Source organism: Apiospora aurea (genome assembly GCF_038362705.1).
Source record: "Apiospora aurea strain CBS 24483 chromosome Unknown utg000001l_segment0_segment0, whole genome shotgun sequence".
Classification (NCBI taxonomy): Eukaryota; Fungi; Ascomycota; class Sordariomycetes; order Amphisphaeriales; family Apiosporaceae; genus Apiospora; species Apiospora aurea.
The window spans coordinates 4,256,434-4,278,420 of NW_027117388.1; the positions used below are offsets into that span (position 1 = coordinate 4,256,434).

Consider the following 21,987-nt stretch of genomic DNA (forward strand, 5'->3'; position numbering starts at 1 on the left):
CTCGCAAACATGACTCCAGAGCAGGAGAGAAGCATCATCTTCCTCGTCCTGATGAGGACTAATCCAGCGCTGTCTGGTGGCAGCTGGACCGAAATTGCGCCCAAGGTTGGCTTAGGCCACGAGATTGTCCGGTGAGTTGATACGGTTTTCTTTGTTGTTTCTGGTTCCTTTTGTCTTGTTGATCGACGGCCCTGGCTGGCTGGCTGGCTGGCTGGCTGGCCGAGCTGCATCGGGGCTGCGTTCTATCCCGTGTACCCTGTCGTGTGCCCTTGGGCCCACGACGGTGAGGTACAGGATACTCTGCTCTTTCCCTGCAGCTGACGGGCAGCTTCCCTTTCGGCAACCTCTACGTACCCGGGCCCCAGATCCTCTTTCTATCCCACTCCAACCCATTCCGTGCGTGGTTTGTTCCCTTTGCGCCCAGATCAACCTTTGGTTTTCCCACTCCACCCGCTTCTTCGTTGACTTGACCTTCGGCCACTCAACACTCAATTCACCCCCGGGCACCGAAACCAACCCCCCAATCGACATTTCTCTCCGTGGTTATGGCATCCGATCAAGATCCCGACGTCTTTCTTTTGACGTGTCTCCTCCAGATACACATCTCTGGTCTTTCCGGGTCCAACTGGAAGGAGATCGCTGCCAAACGGGACCAGCACCCCTCCACTCTGAAGCAAGTGACTTGTTAACCAGAATCCCAACATCCCATGTACTTTTGCCCGTGTGGAACTTATGCCTTTCCTCCTTTTCCGTTTTCGCTTCTTCTTCTTTTTCTTTTTTTTTCTCATTCTTTTCTTCTTTTTTCTCATTCTTTTCTTCCTATAGGCTTACCCTCAAGTATGTAAAACTGACCATTATCGACCCTATAGGAAGAAGTTCGCCGCCATGCGCAAGGCGTTCTTGGAATCCCAGGCCGCTAAGGGAGGCGCCGAATCCTCCACTGCTGCCTCTTCGTCGAAGAAGCGTGGCCGCACCAACAAGGCTGCCGATGAGGAGGAGGAGGAGGACGCCGAGCGTGACGCGAGCCAGGCCAAGAGACAACGACGTGGTCGGCGCTCCAACAAGGGAAATACCCCTGCTGCCAAGGTTGGGGCCGACTCGGACGAGGGTAGCGTTGACGAGGTTAGTTTGCAACCATGGTGATATATGTCTTCATGACTCGGGCCGGTACCAGTGTCATCGGACGGAGATGGAAACGTGGCCAACGGCCCGGGTCAGCATATTACTACATCGTAACCCTGTACAGATAGGGTGCTTGCCTTCGGGATGCCATGCAGGCAAACACGCGAACCAGCAAACACTTCCACGGCAGCGCATCCGAAAGAGACGTAGCTAAGTTTCAAAGGCGAGAGCACCCATTAATCCGAGACTTTTCTGCATGGCTGGCCATTGTGGCCCAGGCCCATCTATCCGGGTATGTAGCTGCCTAGGGCTGAGCGCTGAAGGGTGTGGCGCCGGCAAATGACGGCGGCGTTTGATCCTCAAGCCACCATGGCACACAAATCAAGCCCAATGGACCTCGATCATGTTGCCTGGCAGCCTGGCCTCAGGTTCCTCCTGCTGATGAGACTATGATGCCGGCAGGATCTCATCTGCAAAGATGGGCATGGCAATGGCCTTGACAGATTCACAAAAAGCTTGGTCGGAAGTATTGGCATGCAGGGAATGGCTAGCCGCTGGCCACTGCAACGCTGCCATTGTCAACAGCGGGGGGAATGTGTGGGAGGCGGGCGAGGGTTGGAGCCGAATCAGCACTAACGCGACGGAGATGGTGATCAGACGAACAAAAATAGAAGTCGACGCGAAGAGGAGGATTTCCATTCGTGGCCCCATCACGCATCCAAGCACCAGGGGAAGGCCCAAGCAAATCAATAGAGAGAGAAAGATGCCAAATGATGCCCATGGGTGGCCCATGCTCTTCTCCTTCTTCTTTCTTATTTCGGCAATGCATCAGATACATCGTCTTGTTACCTTGTGCTGTGGTCGGTTGTGTCCTAAAAATGTCGCCAGCCCACCACATTTCGGGACCGGCGCACAGAGTGGCGCAGGCAGTTATGCTTATTCGCCGGGCTGGATCAGATGGATTCCACTAGGAGGGAACTTCCAGGAAGGATTCCCACCCCCGGCCATAGGTAAGTACTCTTCAGCAAACACCGCCAGTCTTATCCTGGTGTTGTGTTATGTCACCCAGACGAGCTCGGGGTTTCACCTAAAGACACGCAGAGTAAGGGGAGAGAAGGGTCGAGAGAGCGAGAGAGAGAACGCCAGAAACAAAGTAAGAAAAGGCCGTTAGTGGACATTGTCAGCCTTGTACGAAAATAGCTACACTCACCGCACTGGAAAAGCCAGGACTAACCAAGTAGGAAAATGAATGACGGGCCGCCACTCACCACTGTCCCGACAGCCGATAGACGAGCTGCGCGTGTGTGTGTGGCGTGGCTGTGCCTGTTCCGACCCCTTCTCCCCTTCTCTCCTCCTCTCCCGTCGTCCCTTGGCCCTTGGCCCTTGGTTCATTTGGCCTGTCCGTCCGTCACAATCAGCAATTGCAACGACCACAGCAGATGGGACGATTGGAATGCATCGATAGATAGATCCGTCCGGGTGGGATTGATGTGCCACGTAATCGATTGTCCACCGGGGGCACCGGGGTACGTACCGGGCACCTGTTCTGGTCGCAGTGGACCCTCTGCTGGTGCCCTATTATTGTACAGTAGGTACCGCTTTTTGCTTCATACCTCATACCTGCATGTTAGGTAGGTAGGTATGTACCTAACATACCAGTGCTACCTACGTACAGTCCAAGTCCAGACTTCTTCGTTCAGGACGGACGGTCCAAAACCACCGGGAAACAACTGTACCGCATCGTCCTGCTTCCATCGATGCCGATGATCCTCCGCCAGGCTGCCCATGTGCGTGCATTGCATGGTGGCCTAAGGGTACTCATAGCTCAACAACTTGCTTGCAGGCTTCAAGGGCCGACAGATGGGCCGAAACCCCAAAGTGCTGCTGTTTCCCTCAATGGTGCAATGCTGCCGACCACGGCTGCAGAAGCAAGAGACAGCCCCGTCGAACCGCCCCGTATATCATATAAGGCTTTGCCACCATCTGTGGAGTATGGTCCTTTTCTAACTCGATGGAGCTGAGCAGCAACAGCAGCAGCAGCAGCAGCAGCAACAGCAGCAGCAGCAGCAACAGCAGCAGTCTTGCAGTGGCCAAGACAGCCCCGTTGTTTGTAATATATGCACACGGTCAGCCGCACGCACGCTTATGCACCTCGCTGCACCTCACAGACAGTCAACCACAGACAGTACAAGTAGGACTGCGCAAAAAGCAAAAAAAGAAGAAGAAAAAAGGTGCCAGACCGTTGCGGTCGTGGCTGGAGAATGCGTCATCTCACCATTCTTTCTCGAGACTCTATAGACGCGCCAGACGGCGACGGGACGGCAACGTTCCAGATTGCTGGCGGTACTTTGCTGGGATTGCTTCCCGAACCAGAAGACCTACAGTAGAAGACGAGAATAGCTCGAGGCCGATCATCAGACAGGCATATTCATTCCCACCTGTGCCTAACCCCATCCAGGCAAGCCGTCGCGCCTAGGCCCTATTTCCATTTGGGACGTGGACCGGTGGCATCTCCTGGAATCAATCTACCATAGTACTGGTGCCGCAATGCCTGGGGACATCCCGGCGAGGACGCCCCAGCAGACTCTCCCAGTCCTCGACCAGGGTCCCACTAGCCAGAATAGGCCGTCTCCTCGACACTCGTCCACATTGGCGCAGCTGCCGACCTGCCTTTCCCCTTGTTTCGTCCAGCAGGCACCGGTCTTCTCACCTAGTCTTGCTAGCCGGTCCCTCTCATCTCTCTCCGTATACGCTACCCTACGCTACCCTACGCTACCCCCCTCTGCCAGTCTGTTTTTGGCTCCTCAGGGTAGCCGGCCGGACCAAGGAGCTAACCAGAGAGCATCGCCAGGGAGCCGCGAGAGAGAGAGAGAGAGAGAGAGAGAGAGAGAGAGAGAGAGACACACACACGCTGTGTATGTACATGGAAGTCTTTCTTGGGGCCTGGGGCAGCAGGCACATCGAGTTAGCATTGCATGGACCATGCATGCATGCATACATCTGATCTGCTGCGTGCATACAGCACCGACCGCCGTATTCACCCTACCTCAGCTAAGCCCTGAGTGTGGGGACTGATGATCCGGAAATCTCAGAATGGACCCCTTCGACTCTGGCTTTGGCCGCAAACCTGCCCAGTATGTTATTTTCGGTATGCGGCTAGGGCGTTTGGTCGCCGAGCCAGAACACACCAGCCTCTCGACTAGAGCGGTCAGAACCGCTCTTCGCCCAGAGTGTGTAACGTCGACTGATGACCCGCGTTACTCCAGTTGGCCTATAGACCTGTCCATGTTCCTGCATGAGCCTAGTTCGGCTGAGAGGCACGATTGAGCCATTGCCTATATCTAGACCTGACCCCCCAATGGCCTCGAGTACCTGGGGTCTGCTATTACGAGCCGATACTTGCTTACCTCCATTCCGGATTCATCCCATACTTATTATCCAAGACAACTCCTTCGTCCTTTCCCATCTGCCACTGGTACACCAACCCACCCAGCATCCCAGAACTTCGGCCAACTGCTTCTTCCACCATGCCGATCTCTTCTCGATCGCCAAACCCAGCGTCATCGCGATGCAGCCGCTCCCAGACTATATCGTACGCAGATCTTATGAAGCCCGACGAGGACTGGACCAAGCTCCCGGATGCTTCTGAAAGGAGGAAGATCCAGAACCGTCTGGCCCAACGAGCGTACAGTAAGTTACCCCTCGGACCCGCCGGATCCGACCTGCCCGCTAAACGCCCGGTGTCCAGGACGCAACATGCGAGACAGAACCAAGGAGGTCGAAAAGTTGAAGAGACAGCTACAGCAGCTCCAAGAAGGGCAGGGACGAAGCGGCACGCCTCCCTCCGAGGCCGGTTCATCGGTTTCTGGCGCGAGTAGCCCATGCAGGAGCGACACGGCGCAATCCAACCACTCAGACGCCGCGACGCCACCTATGATCACGGCCTCGGACTGGATGGGAAACTACCTTTGGTCTCAGGCGGCTGAGGCACAGCAGGCCAACGGCCTTGGGCTTATCAACAACGGCCCTCAAGCCCCTAGCTACGACGCACCGTCCTTCTTCCCCGCTGTCCCTTCCTCGCACGAACCGGCTGTCAACTCGACACCGCCCATGGGTCTACGAAGCCGTGCCGTGTCGACGTCATCCAACATGTCTTCTCCTGGCCACTACCCGCAACAACTGCGCGGCAATGCGCCACCACATCTATCATCGTCATCTCGGGGGCCCAGCCCCGCCAGCGCCTCTTCGCCATGGCCACAACCTCAACGGCACGACAGCTACGACGGCCTTCATGTTGCTGTTAGCTCGGCGCAACCTAGCCCCTTACTCGTGGACACCAACGCGCACCAGGGCCATATGCTCGGTATGCCCCCTGCCGGCTACCACCACATGTACCCAAACCGAGAGCACCTAGGGGTGCCACGTCCTGAAGGCGCCTTCTCGATGGACGACGACATGACTCCTACCGCAACTTACCCCACGCCTCCCGACACGGATCTGGCCTGGTACCACAGTAGCCGGTCCGACGCCAACATGACAGGCCGCGCACGTAGCCCGTCGGCCGCATCGTCGACGTACCAATCCACACTGAGCATGAGTGAACAGCAGCAGCAGCAGCAGGCGCCACCCAGTCTACCTGAGACGAGCGCGCCACTTCTACACATGGCGGTGGCGGGTGGTTCCATGGACACGCTGCGGCTGTTGCTACAGCGCTACGACGTGGCCATCAATGGACTCGACGCGCAGGGTTACACGCCGCTGCAGCGGGCGGTCGTATCCGGGCGGACGGACATGGTGGGTGTTCTACTGGAACACGGGGCGAGCGTCGAAGGGGCCAAAAGCGCGGCGCAATAACAGGTTGCTTGCCGTGTTTCCTTGGCCGCTCATATATGTATATACGATGTTACGCTTGATTTGACTTTTGCGAGAGCGCTGCATTGGGAGGTTACGACTGGCGAATTGTGGTGTTTGGGTTACACCGGGGACTGTACATATACACACACATACATATATACATACATATTTATTGAAATTCACATCTGGGCTCCTCTGGATGGAGCAAATACTTGACTGCTATTATCTGTACTGCGGAAGCCACATGCTCGAGTCAGATTATCACTTGGTGATGCTTGTCGGATCTGGGACATGTTGACTGCCATTCATGAGGGCAATAGCTTCGCTCGTTTAGGTATGAAGGGACTGGACTCGCAGTCATGGGACCTGTCAACGTCAATGCAAGCACATCGGACGACTGTGTCCACATCGCATCAAGGTCATCACCACCTCAACCTCGACCTCGACCTCGACCTTAACCTTGGCCTCCCGCCGCACCGTAGCTGGGCTAGCCGGGAATGGAAGCTGCTGACACCCGGCTTGACGAGAAGTGCATGCGGTGGACCGCGGCCAGGAATCGAATCAAAATGGGGCACCGTCGGCGACACTTGTGCGCTAATCGCATCATCAAACCACCAAACCACCCTGCAATTCCCCCAATTTGCTTCTTTGAATGCTGTGCCGGTTCTATTTTTATTTTTCTTCCTGTCACCACGGCCCGTCCGTCCAGGGCGGAGAGCAAAACCTCCGCCACCCCAGCCGTTTCCTCCGCCACCTGGGCCATGCCAGGCAATCAACTCCAGCCGCAGGTGGTGGCCCTGGAGCAACATCGTCATCCCATATGCTCTAGAAGACCGGACGAACCTTGCTTTGCTTGGCCCAGGCCTCCTCCGACTTTCGGCGCCTCGCCCGGCTAGTCACGGCTGGACCCACTCGGCGCAACCCCCCACCGAGACAGTCAGTCAGTCGTTCAGCGGCATATCCAATTGATAATCTTTGGTTGGATCAATCCTTGACTGACTAGACTACCTACCTAGGCACCTACCTTACATAACCTGCAATACAACGCCATGCCCCCCGCAAACCTTCATTCCGCCAACCTGGCCTTCATTGGCGGCGGCAACATGTGCGCCGCCATCGTCGGCGGTCTCCTGGCCAAGGACATCATGCCCAAGGGCCGCATCACCGTCTCGGAGCCGTGGGAGGTCAACCGCCAGAAGATGGCCGACCTGGGCGTCCAGACCACCACCTCCAACACCCACGCCGCCGCCGCCGCCGACCTGCTCGTCCTGGCCGTCAAGCCCCAGGTCGCCAAGGCCGTCTGCCAGGAGCTCGCCGCCTCCTGGGCCGCCCGCCAGGAACTGCCCCTCGTCGTCTCCATCGCCGCCGGTATCACCCTCGGCAGCCTGTCCGACTGGTTCACCGGCCCGGACGGCCGCGCCCCGCACGTCGTCCGCGTCATGCCCAACACCCCCGCCCTGCTGGGCGAGGGCGCCTCGGGCCTCTATGCCGGCGCCGGCGTCTCCCCCGCCGACAAGGACCTGGTCACCGCCATGCTCGAGAGCTTCAGCAAGGCCACCGAGTGGGTCGACAAGGAAGAACTCATCGACGTCGTCACTGGCCTTTCCGGTAAGTAGTTCGAGTCGCATGGCCTGGCCTGGTGTCCTTCTTCCCCTGCCTACCCCTCGTCCCCTTTCTGTCCCTACTCGTACCGGGGAGAAGAAAAAGGGCGAGACATACGACAGCAAATCGAGGCGGCTAACACGCACGTGCAGGTTCTGGGCCGGCATACTTCTTCGCCATGGTGGAGCACCTAGTCGCCAGCGCAAAGGCACAGGGCCTTTCGGAGGAGCAAGCTATGCGCCTGGCAAAACAGACCTGCTTTGGCGCCGGCAAGATGCTCGTAGAGTCTTCCGAGTCTCCCACGCAGCTCCGGAAGAACGTCACAAGCCCCAATGGCACCACCGAGGCGGCCCTGAAGAGCTTCGAGGCTTCCGGCTTCGAGGGCATTGTCGACAAAGCTGTCAGGGCTGCGAGCAGTCGCGGTGAGGAGCTAGGAAGAATCCTGGGCCAGTCATAAGACGATGCTGGTCTTCGGAAACTGCTGCACGCGGAGTCTTGTAGCATGAGGCGAATAAAGCCCAGTTGGGCCTGGGGGCGCCTGCTGAAGCGCCGGGAGAGACTAGACTACGGCGAGAGGTCCCGGAAAAGGCTGGCAACACAGACGTAATCCCTGTAAGAGGAAAGGAAAGAAGATGCGGCAATGGCAAAACATCTGGACATAAAACCATTCGAATCTCACTTTGGAAGTCCATTACAATATGGTGCACGTGCTATTAAGTTCCCAGGTGCTCGGCTCTCGGTTCTCAGGTCGTCAAATCATTAAATTACTCCATCAATGCATTTTGGGTTTGCAAGCAACGCCTAGCTTTCGTGACATCAAAAGAAAAGTCAATCCCTGGATTAGAATACACCGCCCTCCCATGAACCTGCCAAAATCCATCCGCCGTCTCAAGGCACTACCTGACCTAAGCTCATCGGCCCATGCGGATAACACCAGCGGCCACCAGTTTTTGGATGTTGGATCGGACCGAGGGGTTCTTCATGTGCTCCTGAAGAGCGGCAGGGTCCGATTGCGCCTGCTGGAGAATGGCCTGCATAACAGGGTCTTGCATTATGCTCATAATCTATCACCGGATATTAGCACCATCGTCACGTAATCTGGGCGGCGTTCCCTTGATGCAGGTAACTACTCCAAACTTACCTCGGGATCCTTTTGCAGACGCTCTCTCGTCTGCTCCTCGGTCTCGTTGTCTCGGGCCGAGTACATGGCTTGAATGGCCTTCTCCTGCTGCTGCGAAAGCTCGCGGGCGTTGGCGCCGTTGTGGTGCTCGTTGTCGATTTCGGTTGCCTCGGTGCAGGCATCCAGGCACTTGGAGTACTCGCGCATACCGAAATAGACCTGGGCCTTGCGAATGTAGGCACGGATGAACTTGGGGTCCTTCTTGATGGCCAGGTCACAGTCCTGAAGGGCACTGGGGAATTCGAAGAGCTTCACGAAGGCAGCCGCGCGGTTGCTGTATCCACGAGGGTCCTCGGGAGCGCGCTTGACCATTTCGCTGTAGGCCGCCACAGCACCCGGGAAGTCTTGCTCCTTGAACTTCTTGTTGCCTTCCTCACGGGCCTCCTCGGCCTTCTGAGGGTCGATGTAGGCCTTCTTGGCGGCTTCAATCTTGTTGCGCTCAGCAGTGCGCAGCTTGGTGTTGACCTCGGGGGTTCGGTGCTCGGTCAGCGACTTCTTGTAGTTGGCAATAGCCGCATCGGCGTCACCCATCTTTTCGTAGGCACTGCCAATGCGAGCGTACGACTTGGCGATCATCTTGAAGTCGGCATAGATCTCGCGGCCTTCGTCGATGGCCTTGGTGCAGGTGTCGATACAGGTCTGGTAGTCGCCCTTTTCGAAGTAGGCGGCGCCTAGGTTGTTGAGGTAGGTAATGTCCTTGTAGAGGTCCCAGGCAGCGCTGTAGTGTTTAATGGCCTCGTCGAAGTTGCGCTTCTTGTAGTTCTCCGTACCGGCGGCCTTCTCCTTGTCGGCCTCGGCCTTGGCCTTTTGCTTGGCCAGCTGCTCCTCGTCTTGGACGGGCTCGGGCTCGGGCTCGGGCGCCTGCTTCTTCTCGGGCTGGGCCTTGGTCTTGGTGTCGTTGGGCACCAGGTCAGGCATGTCGACATCCTCCTCGGCCTCCTTGGCACCGGCACCGGCACCACCAGGCATGTCGCCGGGGGCTCGGACGTCCATGTCGACACCCATGGCAACACCAAGGACCTGGATCATACGCGGGTCACTGAAGAGGTCTTGTGTGCTGGAGGGGTTTTGCTGCAACTGCTGGACCTTGGCCATGAAGGAAGGGTCGGAGAAGTAGCCGCTTGTCTTGGGGTTGTTCATGAGCTTCTGCATCAGGTTGGGGTCCTTGAACATCTGGCCCATGCCGCCCAAGGGGTCGCCGCCCATAGGACCGCCGGCGTCTTGCTCCATGGCGCGCTGGACGCTTGCCAAGGAGGACTTGAGGCCGGCATTGTTGGGGTCGTGCTTGAGACCCTCCTCGTAGGCATCGTTGGCGCCCAAGAGATCGCCCTTGCCGTGGAGAGCCGTGCCCTTCCGGCCCCACCCCCTCGGCCAGTCGGGCTTGAGCTCTGTGGTCTTGTCGGCATCCTTCAGGGCATTGTCCCAGTCCTTCTTGGAGGCGTAGGCGGCGGAGCGGTTGCTGTAGAGAACGTGATTGGTGGCATCCAGGGCGATGGCCTTGGTGAAGGCGTCGCTAGTGGCAAGACAGGTCAGCAAGAAAGGAGCGAGGCAGATAGATAGATTGGGTGGTTTAGTGTTGGTTGGCTTACACAGCCTCATCGAAGTTCTTGTCGGCGATGGCCTTGTTGCCAATGGCCTTGAGCTCGTCGGCAGTGGACATGTTGGGCAATGTCGTCTGGCTCCGTGTGGATGCACGTGTTTCTCGAAGGCTGGGTAATCGAGAGGTGGACGTGGACGAGATGATCTATTTGCGGTCGGGGAGTGAGAGAGGAAGAAAATGCTCGATCGGGGCGGCGAGGGAAAGGCAGGCAGGCGACAGGCCCCGAAAATAAATCTGTATTGCGCGGGACGCCTAGCTTGGAATGGCAAGCTGGGAGAGAGCAGCGGCTGCTGTTCCAGAGCTTTCCACAGCGGCATCGAGACCCTTCCACTGCTGCCGGAGAGGGAGGGGCTTGGTTGGCGGGGTTGAGAGGCAGGTGAAAATGTTCCATGGAATGAATTGGATGTGCAGGCTTCAGGTTAGCTACCTACGTACCTACACCTCCTACCTTGGGTACCTACCTAGCAGGCACCAACCCACAAAGTACCTTCCTACCTTCGGTACCCACCTAGGTACATGCCGCCTACTGCCATCAAAGTTCCCAAGCTGTGGCGGTGCACACGCATCGCCAGCCAGCCAGCCAAGCTACATGTAGGTAGGTAAGTAAGTAAGTACCTGCCTGCGATGGATCTAATTGATTGATCTTATCGCCAATCCATCCTCAGCCTAGCTCTTATCGGCTTGGAGGGGCTCCAACTTTTTTGCTTGCATTATGCGCGGCTGCTATTGATTGACCTAACGAACTGCCTCCCTCTCCGTTCAATCAATCAGTCACCACCACGCCGCGCAACGCAACGCAAACAGAAGCCACCGTCGTCGCATTGACTGTGTGATGCAATACCTCGTCGCCGCATGGCAATCTTTCATGTCGGACTGCTAGCGCCCACGTACCTCCTGCCACAATTCGACCTTGCCATCCTCCAGTTCCTCGCCGCTACGACCACAACGCCAACTTTGACTCACTCACCACCCTCCCCGCGGCCGAGGCCGACCCCCAGACTCCAACATGGACGACAAGAAGGAGCTGCTTAAGGAGCAGCTCTACCAGGCCTGCGAGGAGAAGCTCGAAGGCCCCGACGAGACCGCCTATTCTCGATCCTTCTCCCAGGACGACCTGCAGAGTCTGAGCATATGTCGCGAATTGAAGATTGACCTCAAGACCCTCATGGGCCTCGTCCAGTCTCTGACAAACGACCGCCGCTTCATCCCCCTCCAGTCCGCAACCGGCCCCGTATGGCGCCTGCGCCCCGAGGAGGAGGCCAACAAGTACCGCGGTCTCGAGAAGGACCAGGTCTTGGTCTACAGCTGGATCGACAATGCCGGAGGCGAGGGCATCTGGCAGCAGACCCTGCGCAACAAGACCGGCATCACCCAGGACCAGCAGTTCAAGAACATCCTGAAGCAGCTCGAAGCCAAGCGCCTGATTACCAGCTTCATGTCGGTACAAAACGCCTCGCACAAATGCTGGATCAAGGCTAGTATCAAACCGAGCATCAAGGCGACCGGAGGCCCCTGGTATGCCGACGGCGACCTCGACGAGTCATTTATTAATATCCTGCTCAACGTCGTCTTCGATTTCATCAAGGACCAGGGCAGCTACTCGACCCGCGGCAGTGGGGGTGTCCCCAAGGGCGCCAGCACTAGTCCCGTATTGCCCAAGAAGGTACTCAAAGGAAAGGAGAGCGAGGTCGCCATCGCCGCCCGGGGCAGGAAGCGGGATGCCGACGCCATCGCCAACGACGACGAGTCCACCCCGCTCAAGGCGCGCCGCAGCAACGGCCAGCAGCGCATCCTGCTTCCCATGCCTGCCGGCTACAGCAACTACATCACTCTGGCCGAGATCACCGAGAGAATTGCCGCTGCCAACATTACCAGGGGCACAAAGCTGAAGGAGAGTGACGTCAAGCAACTATTGGACGTCCTCATGTACGACGGACGTATAGAGGAGATCAAAGTCGGGCGCCGTGTCGGCTATCGCGCCGTTCGCATCTCCAAACATGACCCGTCCAATTTCGTTCCAGGCAGCGTTCCCGCGTACGATTTGCCCTCCAATGGGCTGACCGAAGCTCCTTGTGGCCGGTGCCCCGTCTTTGAACTGTGCGAAGAGGGAGGACCCGTCTGGGCAGGCGGCTGCGAGTACTTCGATGAGTGGCTTGCATAACACGCTGAGCAGTAAACAACTGTTTTGCATCGTTTCGTCAACCCACGTTTCCTTATGGTCAATGTTTACTCCCCCTGTTTCAAATCTCGGTTCCATAGCGAATGGTTCTTCTTCTTGTTAATTTTGGTACTGCATTGCATTGCATGGTCGGGCGTTTTTATGGGCAAGTATCTCATCAAGAGGCAAAACTCGTTTGATGAGAGAAATAAATGGCTGGAGTTTTGGGCTGCGACAAGAAAATGCTATTTACTGTCCAATAGAAAGACTGGCAGGGCTAAGCGCCTTGAAATAAATACCCTTGTGCCATACTTACCGTGCCCATCTTCAACTGCCCCAGTAAAAGCAAGGGATTACTTAACGTATAGACCCGTAACCAAGCCGTCTATGACCGACAGCTGTGCTGTGGCGGTAATGTTAACCCATCACGGCCGTACATAAGGTGGACTACAAGTCCCAGGTTGCATTTCCATTACATCAAACACGATTCACGTGACAGTCGGGGCCATTTTCATGTTGCAAAGATCTTGTGATTCAAGGCTACCTAAGCTTAGCACCACGAGCTTTGCCAGACCATCCCCTGATAGATCTGATGCGTTGACTTCGTTCAGACCCTCCCCATCAGCCTACCAGGCTTTTTGGTTGTTTGTATGAATATGCCGGGAACGCAATCATGTGTAGTGTTACACGAGAGGAAGGCAATGTGTGTGTGCCACAGACTTAAGCCTCACCGCTGTTGACGATGGTAGGGCGGGTGTTGTACTTAACAGTACCGCTCTGGGAACCAGTGGCCTCCAGGGCACGGACAACGTCCATGGATGCCTGGTCGGCAACCTCGCCGAAGACGACGTGGCGCTGGTTCAACCACGAAGTGACGACGGTGGTGACGAAGAACTGGGAGCCGTTGCTATAATTTGCGTCAGTCCGAGGTCCGCGCAGGGGTGGTGGTTACTGGTTTGCGGCACAAAGACTTACGTGTTGGGGCCAGCGTTGGCCATGGACAGCAGACCGGGCTTGTCGTGCTTGAGAGTGAAGTTCTCATCGGCGAACTTCTCGCCGTAGATGGACTTGCCGCCAGTGCCCTGCAATTCCGAGTCAGTACGGGAGTCAGGGACAGGGAGTGGTTGGAGTCGGAGTGTGCACTCACGTTACCGCGGGTGAAGTCACCACCCTGGAGCATGAACTCGGGGATGATGCGGTGGAAGGAAGAGCCCTTGTAGCCGAAGCCCTTCTCACCGGTGCAGAGAGCACGGAAGTTCTCGGCGGTCTTGGGGACGACGTCGTTGAAGAGGTTGAAGTTGATGCGGCCGGTCTGCTCTACAGTAGGGGACAGCCAGGGTTAGCAATTGGGGGGTTGCCGTACACGAGTTACGCGATGCGGGGTTTGAGCTTGGAAGCTCTGGAAGATTCGGAAGCTTTGCTCGAGAAGGGCGGTAAAGCACAAGTGAAGACGAAAATGGGGGATACTCACTCTTGACAGTGCCGGTAGCGCGGCCACCCTCCATAACGGGACCTACTACGTGTCAGCATTTGACGTGATTATGGCGAGATGCCATCTGGGATTATTTACCCTCCCACTCGACCTCGAAGAAGCTGTTGGATGAGGGATATGTTAGCCGACGCCGTCAAGGCAGAGAGCGAGAGAGAGAGAGGGATCAAGTAAGACGTCATGCCGGCCATGGCAGCATGGGCAGGCACGACGCGTCGAGGGAGCAGAGGGAAGAGGGACTTACACCTTGGACATGTTGGCGGATGAAGCAGAGAAGAATCTGATTCGGTTGAAGGAAGAAGTTGTGGATGGGGGAAAAGCTGCCTTGGGTGCAACAAACTTGAGGGAAGATGTTGAAGGTCGATGGAGTTGGGAGAAAGTAGAGGAAAAGGTCGTGAGGCGGGGGGTCAGTCGAGAAGCCATTTTCTTGTATGGAAAAGCTGTTTCGGTTGCTAAGGCGGGGCAATGCTGCTGTTAGTACATGAATACATCACAATCGATCAATCAATCAATGCCCCTCCAGCTTCCAAGGTTCCAGTGGTTCCAGCCAGCGCTCATGTCATGGCCTGGTACTTGCCATGCTGTACCTGCCGTACCGCTACTTGTGGAACAGTGGGGGGAGGGGGAACATAATACATTGGGAAGGCAAAGGAGCAAGCATTGATCAGCGTGAGGGAGGGAGGGAGAGTGGGAGAGGTGAGCATGGAGGAAAACAACTACGAGGTATCCATCCCTCAACCTCCCAAAACATCGCTACCCCGCCTTGTCTGCCTCTCTGCCGCCCATCGTCCGATTGATCAATCAACTGATTCTTGCTTGCTTGTCCAAGCCCGACGGTCAATGGACGCCCAGAGAGAGGCAGGTAAAGGACGGGGGAGGGAGCTGGGCCAGAAGCTTCTCCTTAGACTGCGTGGGATTGATTTCTCCCTCCCCTCCGTCTTCCCCCGGGGTTTCCATCCCGGCCTGGGGTGCAACAAACAACTGCAGCTGGCTTCTTCTACCTGGAGCACCTGGGCATTCAGAAGAGCTCTGTTGAGTCTGCGTCTGCGTCTGCGTCTGCGAGGCGAGGAGGCTAACTTTAGGTAGGAGGAAGGAAGGTACACTCGATTTACCCCTCGATGCAAGTACCAATGTACTACCCATTTTTTTGGTGGGAGGAGGAGGAGGGAGGGAGCAACCAGGAGCGAGCAGGAGCGACCAGAAAAGACCTGGTTGGTCCTTGCAGCTGCTTCAGGACCCCTCTTCTGGCGTCAGCTTGCAGCAAGCTCGAAAGCCATCCGACACCACCGCCGTGCCCCGGCAGCACAGCACAGAGAAGAGGGAGAGTGCCAAGCGCCATGGGTGGCTGGGAAATGACGCCGATAGATATTACATCTTTCTCTGCCGTGCTAGTAGAGGTGGCAGTCATTGGCCTGACCTGGCCCTCGCCTCCTGGCGGCGAGTGGTACTCTTCTTAGTGGTACTCGGATTGATCGCATCGACTGCCAGCTTGGTGGTCGAGCTAACCAGATGTGCTGGAGCACGGTGGCCCCTCTTCTTCCAACATAGGCTGCTTGGTGCAGTGCAAGGACGCACACGTGTACGTACACATGCACACACCAGAAGCTGTGCCTGCAAGATCGGGTCCGAGTCTAGCCAATGGAGCGTGCAGGCCCGCATAGCGAGCAAAGCAAGCCCGTCTGCCCGTCTTGATGCTGCATGCCCCTTGGCCAGGCAAATCCCGCGCACTCACGCACGCCGCAGTCATCAGAGCCACCAGTGGCTTGAGCATGTCTTTGGCTTGGGGATGAGGGCGGGGGAGGGGGTGATCAGGACATCAAAAGCGAGCTTCTCGCCATGGTAAGGGTATATATATATATATAGTTGCCGCAGCTCGGAGCTGGGCCGGTGGCGGGCCAATTGCAAGGCGGATGGTTGAATCGAGCCCCTTGGAGCACCCAGGCTCACCGCTGCTCCGTGGCAGTCTCAAGGGATCCCAGGTTGCGTCCAGCTCGGACGACTACGGGAGGAAGAAGAGGAAAATGCGCTGCGCTGCTGGGGAACAAGAGGAGACGGACGACACGGCGGCACCAAGGGAAAAATTGGACGTACCTCTTAAAACTGAAGACGCAGCCTCGGATCAGGATGAGTCTGGTATGTATGTACGGGAAATCTATTGGAAACAAAGTCTCGGTAGGTATACAAGTCCGACTTCTTCGGAGGCAGTGGTGGTTGATGGATATATATATATTACACTGGACGGAGGATAGTAGTTGAGATGGGTTGGTGAGGCACTCCCAGCGAAAGTGACAGAAACTTTTGGGGTCTATATCGTCCGTGCGCTTCCTTCCACATGCAGTGCGAAGACTTCGCCGCTTGCATGCATGGAGCATGGAATACCTAGAATACCGAACCTACGACTGGCTACCAACGACAAGACCGCCCAAGTGCAACTGCCGAGGGCATTATTTTGATGCACTTCCAAAGATTGACATTCTGCCTTCTGCAAGAGTATTATGTACTTACTACTATACGGCGCTATGGGGACTGGGTAGGTAGGCACGGAGCAGAGCAAGAAGCACCTCGATTCATCCGAGATGCAAGATCTCATTGCGCGATCGGAACTCAGCGCAAGCACCGAACTTCATAGGTCAGATACTTCCAAGCTTCTTCATTGCCTGCCTACGCACATTCAAGTTGCTGTGTCGTGTCGTGTCTTGTCGTGTCATGTTGCTAAGCCATCGCCTTGGGTTGCCTGTCAAGCTTCTACATATAGCTACATGTACCTCTCTCTGTGAGCGGCAGCTGGCCGTCAGCTGGCCGCCAGCTGCCCGATCCGACACGCTCAACTGCAACCTCCAGCTTGGACCTGGTAGGCCTACACGAATGCCCAAGTGGCCTGAAAGCCAGTTAAGCTGCTGCTGATTCCCAAGTTGCATACTTCATTCACATTGTTCACATCCAGAACGTGGTGCAAAGCCATCGCGCCCCTTTCGCCAAGATGGATCTCAACAACCTGCAGAGCACAATCTCCAACCTGACCTTGTACGATCTCAAGGCAGGCGTGCGCAAAGTCCAGAATGGTAAGTGATCGATCCCGAGACCGCGGTCGGACCCGAATGCTGATTGACCGTCGCCCCTAGCCGTCATGAACTACACGGAAATGGAGGCCAAGGTGCGCGAGGCCACCAACAATGAGCCATGGGGCTCCTCCTCCTCCTTGATGCAGGAGATTGCCAATGGCACCTTCAACTAGTACGTATTCTGTTCTATTGTCTTGCCTCGTACTGCAGTGCTGCGCCAGAGGGCCAACGTCGCTAATGACCCACGCGCCATTACCAGCCAGACGCTCAACGAGATCATGCCCATGATCTACCGACGCTTCACCGAAAAAGCCGCCGAAGAATGGCGGCAGATCTACAAGGCTCTCCAATTGCTCGAATACCTCATCAAGCACGGCTCCGAGCGCGTAATTGACGATGCACGAGGCCACATCACCCTCCTCAAGATGCTCCGGCAATTCCACTACATCGACCAGAACGGCAAAGACCAGGGCATCAACGTGCGAAACCGCGCAAAGGAGCTCGCCGAGCTGCTGAGCGATGTCGAGCGGATTCGAACCGAGCGCAAAAAGGCAAGAGCCAATAAGGCCAAATACACCGGTGTCGAGGGCGGCTCCATGGGCGGCTTCTCCAGTGGCAGCGGCAGCGGCAGCGGCAGCGGCAGCGGCGGCAGATATGGTGGGTTCGGTAGCGAGACCGGCGGCTTCGGCGGTGCCAGCGCTGGGTACGGCGGTTACTCCGGCGGCGTCTACGGAGACGGCGGCGGTTTCGGTGGTCAGGAAGCAAACGACTACCGAGAGCCCGCGCGGCGCGCCGAGCAGTTTGAGGAGTATGACGAGTTTGACGACGACACGGGCGCTGCATCATCACGCGCCAAAAGGCCGGAGAGGACCGAGAGAGCCGGAGTGAAGAAAACGACACCTGCGGCCGCGCCCCCGAAGAAGGCCAAGGAGCCCGAGGTCGATCTGTTCTCGTTTGACGACCCCGAGCCGGCACCGTCGACCTCGGCTGCTGCTCCACTACCGGCAGCGGCACCGTCGAATGGATCGTCGGCGCTGGCTTCGCTATCCAACGATGATGATGAATTCGACGACTTCCAATCGGCCACTCCTGTCCCCGCGGCCCAGTCGTCAGGCTCCTCTGGCGCCTTCGCGATCCCGCCCCCGATGGTCACGTCGAGCGCACAGTCGACCGCTCAGTTTGCTGCTCCCCAGCCCCTCTCCGGGCCCCAGAATGCCAACATCAACAGCATGATGTCTGCCATCTCCCCTCCCGCTAGCACCAACGCGACCCCCGGGCCCAACTACTCCTCATTCAGTACCCCTGGCAGCGGTGTCATGTCGCCCCAGGCCTCAAAACCTATGGGATACCAGCCATCCCAGCCCAACTACTTCCAATCCGTACAGGTCGGCCAGGCACCGCAGCACACGGGTTCCTCCCTGTCGGGAGCATCTGGCATGGGTGCCGCACCTGCCGCTACAGGCATGTCAGCGTTCAACAAGCCAGCGGCCACTCCGTCAGCCAAACCTGCTGCGGGTGGTGATCCATTCGCCAACCTGTGGGGTGCTGCCGGGGGCAACGTCAAGAAGTCCAACACGCCCGCGTCAGGGCCTAAGCTGGGCGAGCTGGCCAAGGAAAAGACCAGTGCATCGCTTTGGGGAGCGCCTGCGGCAAGCACACCCAAGCCAGCGCAGCCGACTTCGGGGGCTGCTAACTCGAGCGCGGGCGCGGGCGGCAGTGGGCTTGATGATCTGCTGGGTTAGGCCCGCACGAGGCGGCATGAAATGTTTCCTCGGGCGTGCGACGGAGGAGAGGTGGCAGTGCCGGTAGAAGGCGTCTTGCGGCTGGGGTTTAGATGGGAAGTAGGCTGGTAGAGGGATCGCTGGTATGCTAACCAGGTGATGACGTAAATGCCGGTGAAGATGTATGTTTGATGGATACCGTATCGTCCTTTAAGATAGGCGTCTAGGCGTAGAAACAAAACTGCCTTGTTTGTTTGTTTGTTTTGTTTTGTTTTGCTCTTGCGAGGGCCGCTCCCTCGCTCTAGACAGCGTGATTCGTGAGGATGTGGCGCCGTCCTCAGTCGCACACGCAGAAGAAGCATGAATTATGTGAGACGAAGGGCCGGTTCATCAGGCCGGCGCACCTACTCCGCCTCATCCGTCGCAATCTCGCATGCAGAGAACGGCACTGAGCAGGTTGGCAGGGCTGCTGCTACCTTGGCCCGTCGGCGGGCCGCGTCTACACGTAAGTCAACACTCTGGATGAAGTAAAGGGACAACGGCCGGGAGCCAACCAGATCCGTGCGATCCTGGGGCTCGGCGCGCCTGTCGAGACGACGATTCGGGCAGCGGCTGCTCTTATTGGCCCCTCTGCCGGCAGCAAGGATATTGGCGTATTGGTATATTTGTATGGGGCAGCCGGGGAGGCGTCCGGCTTGCCAGGGTCGTAGCCGACTACTAAGCGCGGTGCCAGGCGGCGGCTCTGATTGGCCCGCGCCGGCGCCAACTGCAACAGCCTCCCACGATCATCATCCCGATCAACACCAACTCGGCATGATGCTCGATCGACCAGCTCAGCTCCGCTCGGCTCATATCCAAAATAGCAGCGCGACAGAGGGCGGCTCCTTGTTTTGAGTAGGCGCGGCAAGGGTGCTCTGGCTCTGGGTCGAGGTCTAGTTCGAGGCCGGGGTCTAGACGGGAGAAGCGCGGCAGCAAGTACATATAGGGAGTCGACGTCGCCCCCGTCCAAGTAGATGAGTTTTGTTCTCTCATCAAGCAATCCTACCATCGCCAGCATCACCTCTCACGACTTTCCTTGAGTCTTTTCCTACCTGTTCTTTCTCTGTCTTTCCTCTGTCTCGGTCTTGGTCTCGGTCTCCCAGGAGGGTTTTCCTATCATACATCACACATTCATACTTACACATACATGGTCTCTGGTTTTCCACCACCCCCCTCTATCAACACACAGTAGATCTGTCTGTTCTCCGTCGCCCTTTTCGGACCCCCCTGCACCTTCGCTTGCCATAGCCTTGCCCACGGTCTAGCACCGTCCCTCGTTCAATATTCCGTCCCCACTGCTCCCGACAGCTGCCATCCTCAGCCTGCGGCCGCACCCCCCCTGCGTACCGCCCTCAATCTCAACCAGCCTCGCCCCCGCCTCTCGCTCATCACCGACTTCGAGAAGCCGATTCCCCTCAGGATGCGCTTCCAGGCTCCCCAGCTCGGCGCCCTCGGCGTCACCTTCACCGCCTTCCGCGGACTCCAGCTCGTCTCGCTCGTGGCCATGGTCGGTCTGACGGCCAACTTCGTCAGTGAGATCGTATCCGCCCGTCGCGATGCCCCCGACGTCCTCGTCGGGACATTAGTGGTGGTAAGTCAACACCCTTACGGCCAGCCAATAAGCCAGGCGCGAGACAACGCCGACTAACACGCAGCAGTCTAGCATTGCCGCTCTGTATGTTGCCATCTCGTACATTCTGTACTATGACGGCCTGCTCCCGCTCCTCATCTCCGCTGGGCTGGATTTCGCTCTGATGGTCGCCACCATAGTCGTAGCCGCCACCGTCGGCAAGCCCCTGTCGATGCTGACGTGCGAGGTGCTTCCGGAAAGCTCCCCATCCTCATCCTCACTGGCCGCCAGTGTCACGTATGTTGCCAGCACACAAACTCAGGGGATTACCTACCGCAATGTCTTGTCCAAGGTCGTCAACTACTTGGCCTTTGTCGCCATCGACCAGCAGCACTGCTACGAGATCAAGGCCGTCTGGGGCCTGAGTATCGCGCTGTGTGTGCTCTTTGGCTTCAGCGCCATTGTCTGCGTCGGTCTCTGGCGCCGAGTCAAGGCTACCGAAGTCCCTCCTCCCAAGGACATCGAAGGCTAGGGGTGCGCGGGCGTTCGTGGGGTTGTTGGATCAAGGGGAGGGGAAGTAGCTGGCTACAGAGAGAAGGGTGTGACATTCGAATTCGTGCCGCCACCATCCAGTCGAGCTGTTCGGGGGCCCCCTGGGCCTCCTAGCCCGATTCTTTCCCCTTATCGCAGCCTTGGCACCGGCACTATTCGACATGCTGGTCCGGCTTCCCATCCTACCTTGGTACATCAATCTCCCGTAGCGCCCCAAGCTGCCCAGCGGGCACCCATCTTTCGGTCCATCGACGAGGATATCGATCCTGTACCTGCCCCTCCGACGATCGTCCATACCCGCAATGCCAGCCGGGGCCGTCTCCTGACTGTAAAGCAACGCACTGTCGCGATGCCGCCCATTCCTGAGTCACCCGCCGGCCTCGCACCTCCTCATACGAACTCACCAACAGAGGACTACATCCCCATCATCCACAAGCGGGTTCCAACCAAAATCCAGACGCGAGGCTTGTTTTCGCCAGGGCAAACCAGGGGCAAAGCGAAAGATGACGACGACAATAGCTTTACACCGATAACGCCGACCCCTTCAAGTGCTTCTCCGAAATCGCCTCGGAGGTGGTTACCGGCCAGCCCTCGCGATGCTTTGGGTATTCCTATAAGCAAGGTGTTCCTTGGCCGCAAATTGCACAAGAGCAACAATGTCGAAGATATGGAACCTCTGAGTCCCCGCGAAGCAGCGCCCATATTATCACATCCAAATGTCCCAGCAGTGGCGCAAGGGGCGAAAGAACGCAAAACGATTTGGGGGTTCGTGGAAGGTTGGTGGGATCTTGGGCTGTTAGATCGCGGGAGGAGTTTAAGGAGGAAGTAATATATTGATTGGTTTTATAAAATGAAGACATATGCGTCGCGTAGTGGTAAACCACGTTAACCTATTTCCGTGTATATCACTTAGCGACGCACCTTTTTTACTTTTCGACCCTTTTATATAAATTAATTTAATTATAACGCTTGAAATTAATTAAAACTATTCGTTATTCGATTCCTCGCTTAATTTTATATCTTTTTTATATATTTACG

At 57.0% G+C, this 21,987-nt stretch overlaps 8 protein-coding genes across 8 annotated transcripts; 6 read left to right on the forward strand and 2 right to left on the reverse strand.

Annotated features, from left to right (window-relative positions):
- Positions 1–9: 9 nt before the first annotated feature.
- PG986_001342 (uncharacterized protein) lies at positions 10–1,143 on the forward strand (the record flags this gene model as incomplete). Its single annotated transcript, XM_066837564.1, has 2 exons — positions 10–131; positions 870–1,143. The coding sequence occupies 2 exons, from the start codon at positions 10–12 to the stop codon at positions 1,141–1,143; spliced, it is 396 nt and encodes a 131-aa protein (XP_066706457.1).
- A 3,506-nt stretch (positions 1,144–4,649) lies between these two features.
- PG986_001343 (uncharacterized protein) lies at positions 4,650–5,976 on the forward strand (the record flags this gene model as incomplete). Its single annotated transcript, XM_066837565.1, has 2 exons — positions 4,650–4,812; positions 4,871–5,976. The coding sequence occupies 2 exons, from the start codon at positions 4,650–4,652 to the stop codon at positions 5,974–5,976; spliced, it is 1,269 nt and encodes a 422-aa protein (XP_066706458.1).
- Positions 5,977–7,025: 1,049 nt separating this feature from the next.
- On the forward strand, positions 7,026–8,035 carry PG986_001344 (pyrroline-5-carboxylate reductase; the record flags this gene model as incomplete). The annotated part of the gene is made up of 2 exons (XM_066837566.1): positions 7,026–7,584; positions 7,731–8,035. The coding sequence occupies 2 exons, from the start codon at positions 7,026–7,028 to the stop codon at positions 8,033–8,035; spliced, it is 864 nt and encodes a 287-aa protein (XP_066706459.1).
- Positions 8,036–8,489: 454 nt separating this feature from the next.
- Positions 8,490–10,418, reverse strand: PG986_001345 (heat shock protein; the record flags this gene model as incomplete). Its single annotated transcript, XM_066837567.1, has 3 exons — positions 8,490–8,642; positions 8,720–10,271; positions 10,348–10,418. The coding sequence occupies 3 exons, from the start codon at positions 10,416–10,418 to the stop codon at positions 8,490–8,492; spliced, it is 1,776 nt and encodes a 591-aa protein (XP_066706460.1).
- Positions 10,419–11,364: 946 nt separating this feature from the next.
- Positions 11,365–12,519, forward strand: PG986_001346 (uncharacterized protein; the record flags this gene model as incomplete). Its single annotated transcript, XM_066837568.1, has 1 exon — positions 11,365–12,519. One exon carries the CDS (start codon positions 11,365–11,367, stop codon positions 12,517–12,519), a length of 1,155 nt encoding a protein of 384 aa, XP_066706461.1.
- Positions 12,520–13,236: 717 nt separating this feature from the next.
- PG986_001347 (peptidyl-prolyl cis-trans isomerase) lies at positions 13,237–14,260 on the reverse strand (the record flags this gene model as incomplete). The annotated part of the gene is made up of 5 exons (XM_066837569.1): positions 13,237–13,423; positions 13,492–13,598; positions 13,664–13,833; positions 14,087–14,109; positions 14,250–14,260. 5 exons carry the CDS (start codon positions 14,258–14,260, stop codon positions 13,237–13,239), a joined length of 498 nt encoding a protein of 165 aa, XP_066706462.1.
- Positions 14,261–16,985: 2,725 nt separating this feature from the next.
- PG986_001348 (uncharacterized protein) lies at positions 16,986–18,809 on the forward strand (the record flags this gene model as incomplete). The annotated part of the gene is made up of 3 exons (XM_066837570.1): positions 16,986–17,067; positions 17,128–17,239; positions 17,327–18,809. The coding sequence occupies 3 exons, from the start codon at positions 16,986–16,988 to the stop codon at positions 18,807–18,809; spliced, it is 1,677 nt and encodes a 558-aa protein (XP_066706463.1).
- Positions 18,810–20,076: 1,267 nt separating this feature from the next.
- Positions 20,077–21,742, forward strand: PG986_001349 (uncharacterized protein; the record flags this gene model as incomplete). Its single annotated transcript, XM_066837571.1, has 3 exons — positions 20,077–20,418; positions 20,486–20,899; positions 20,930–21,742. Coding segments are annotated over 3 exons (1,569 nt in total), but the record flags the coding sequence as incomplete, so codon positions are not given.
- Positions 21,743–21,987: the final 245 nt, after the last annotated feature.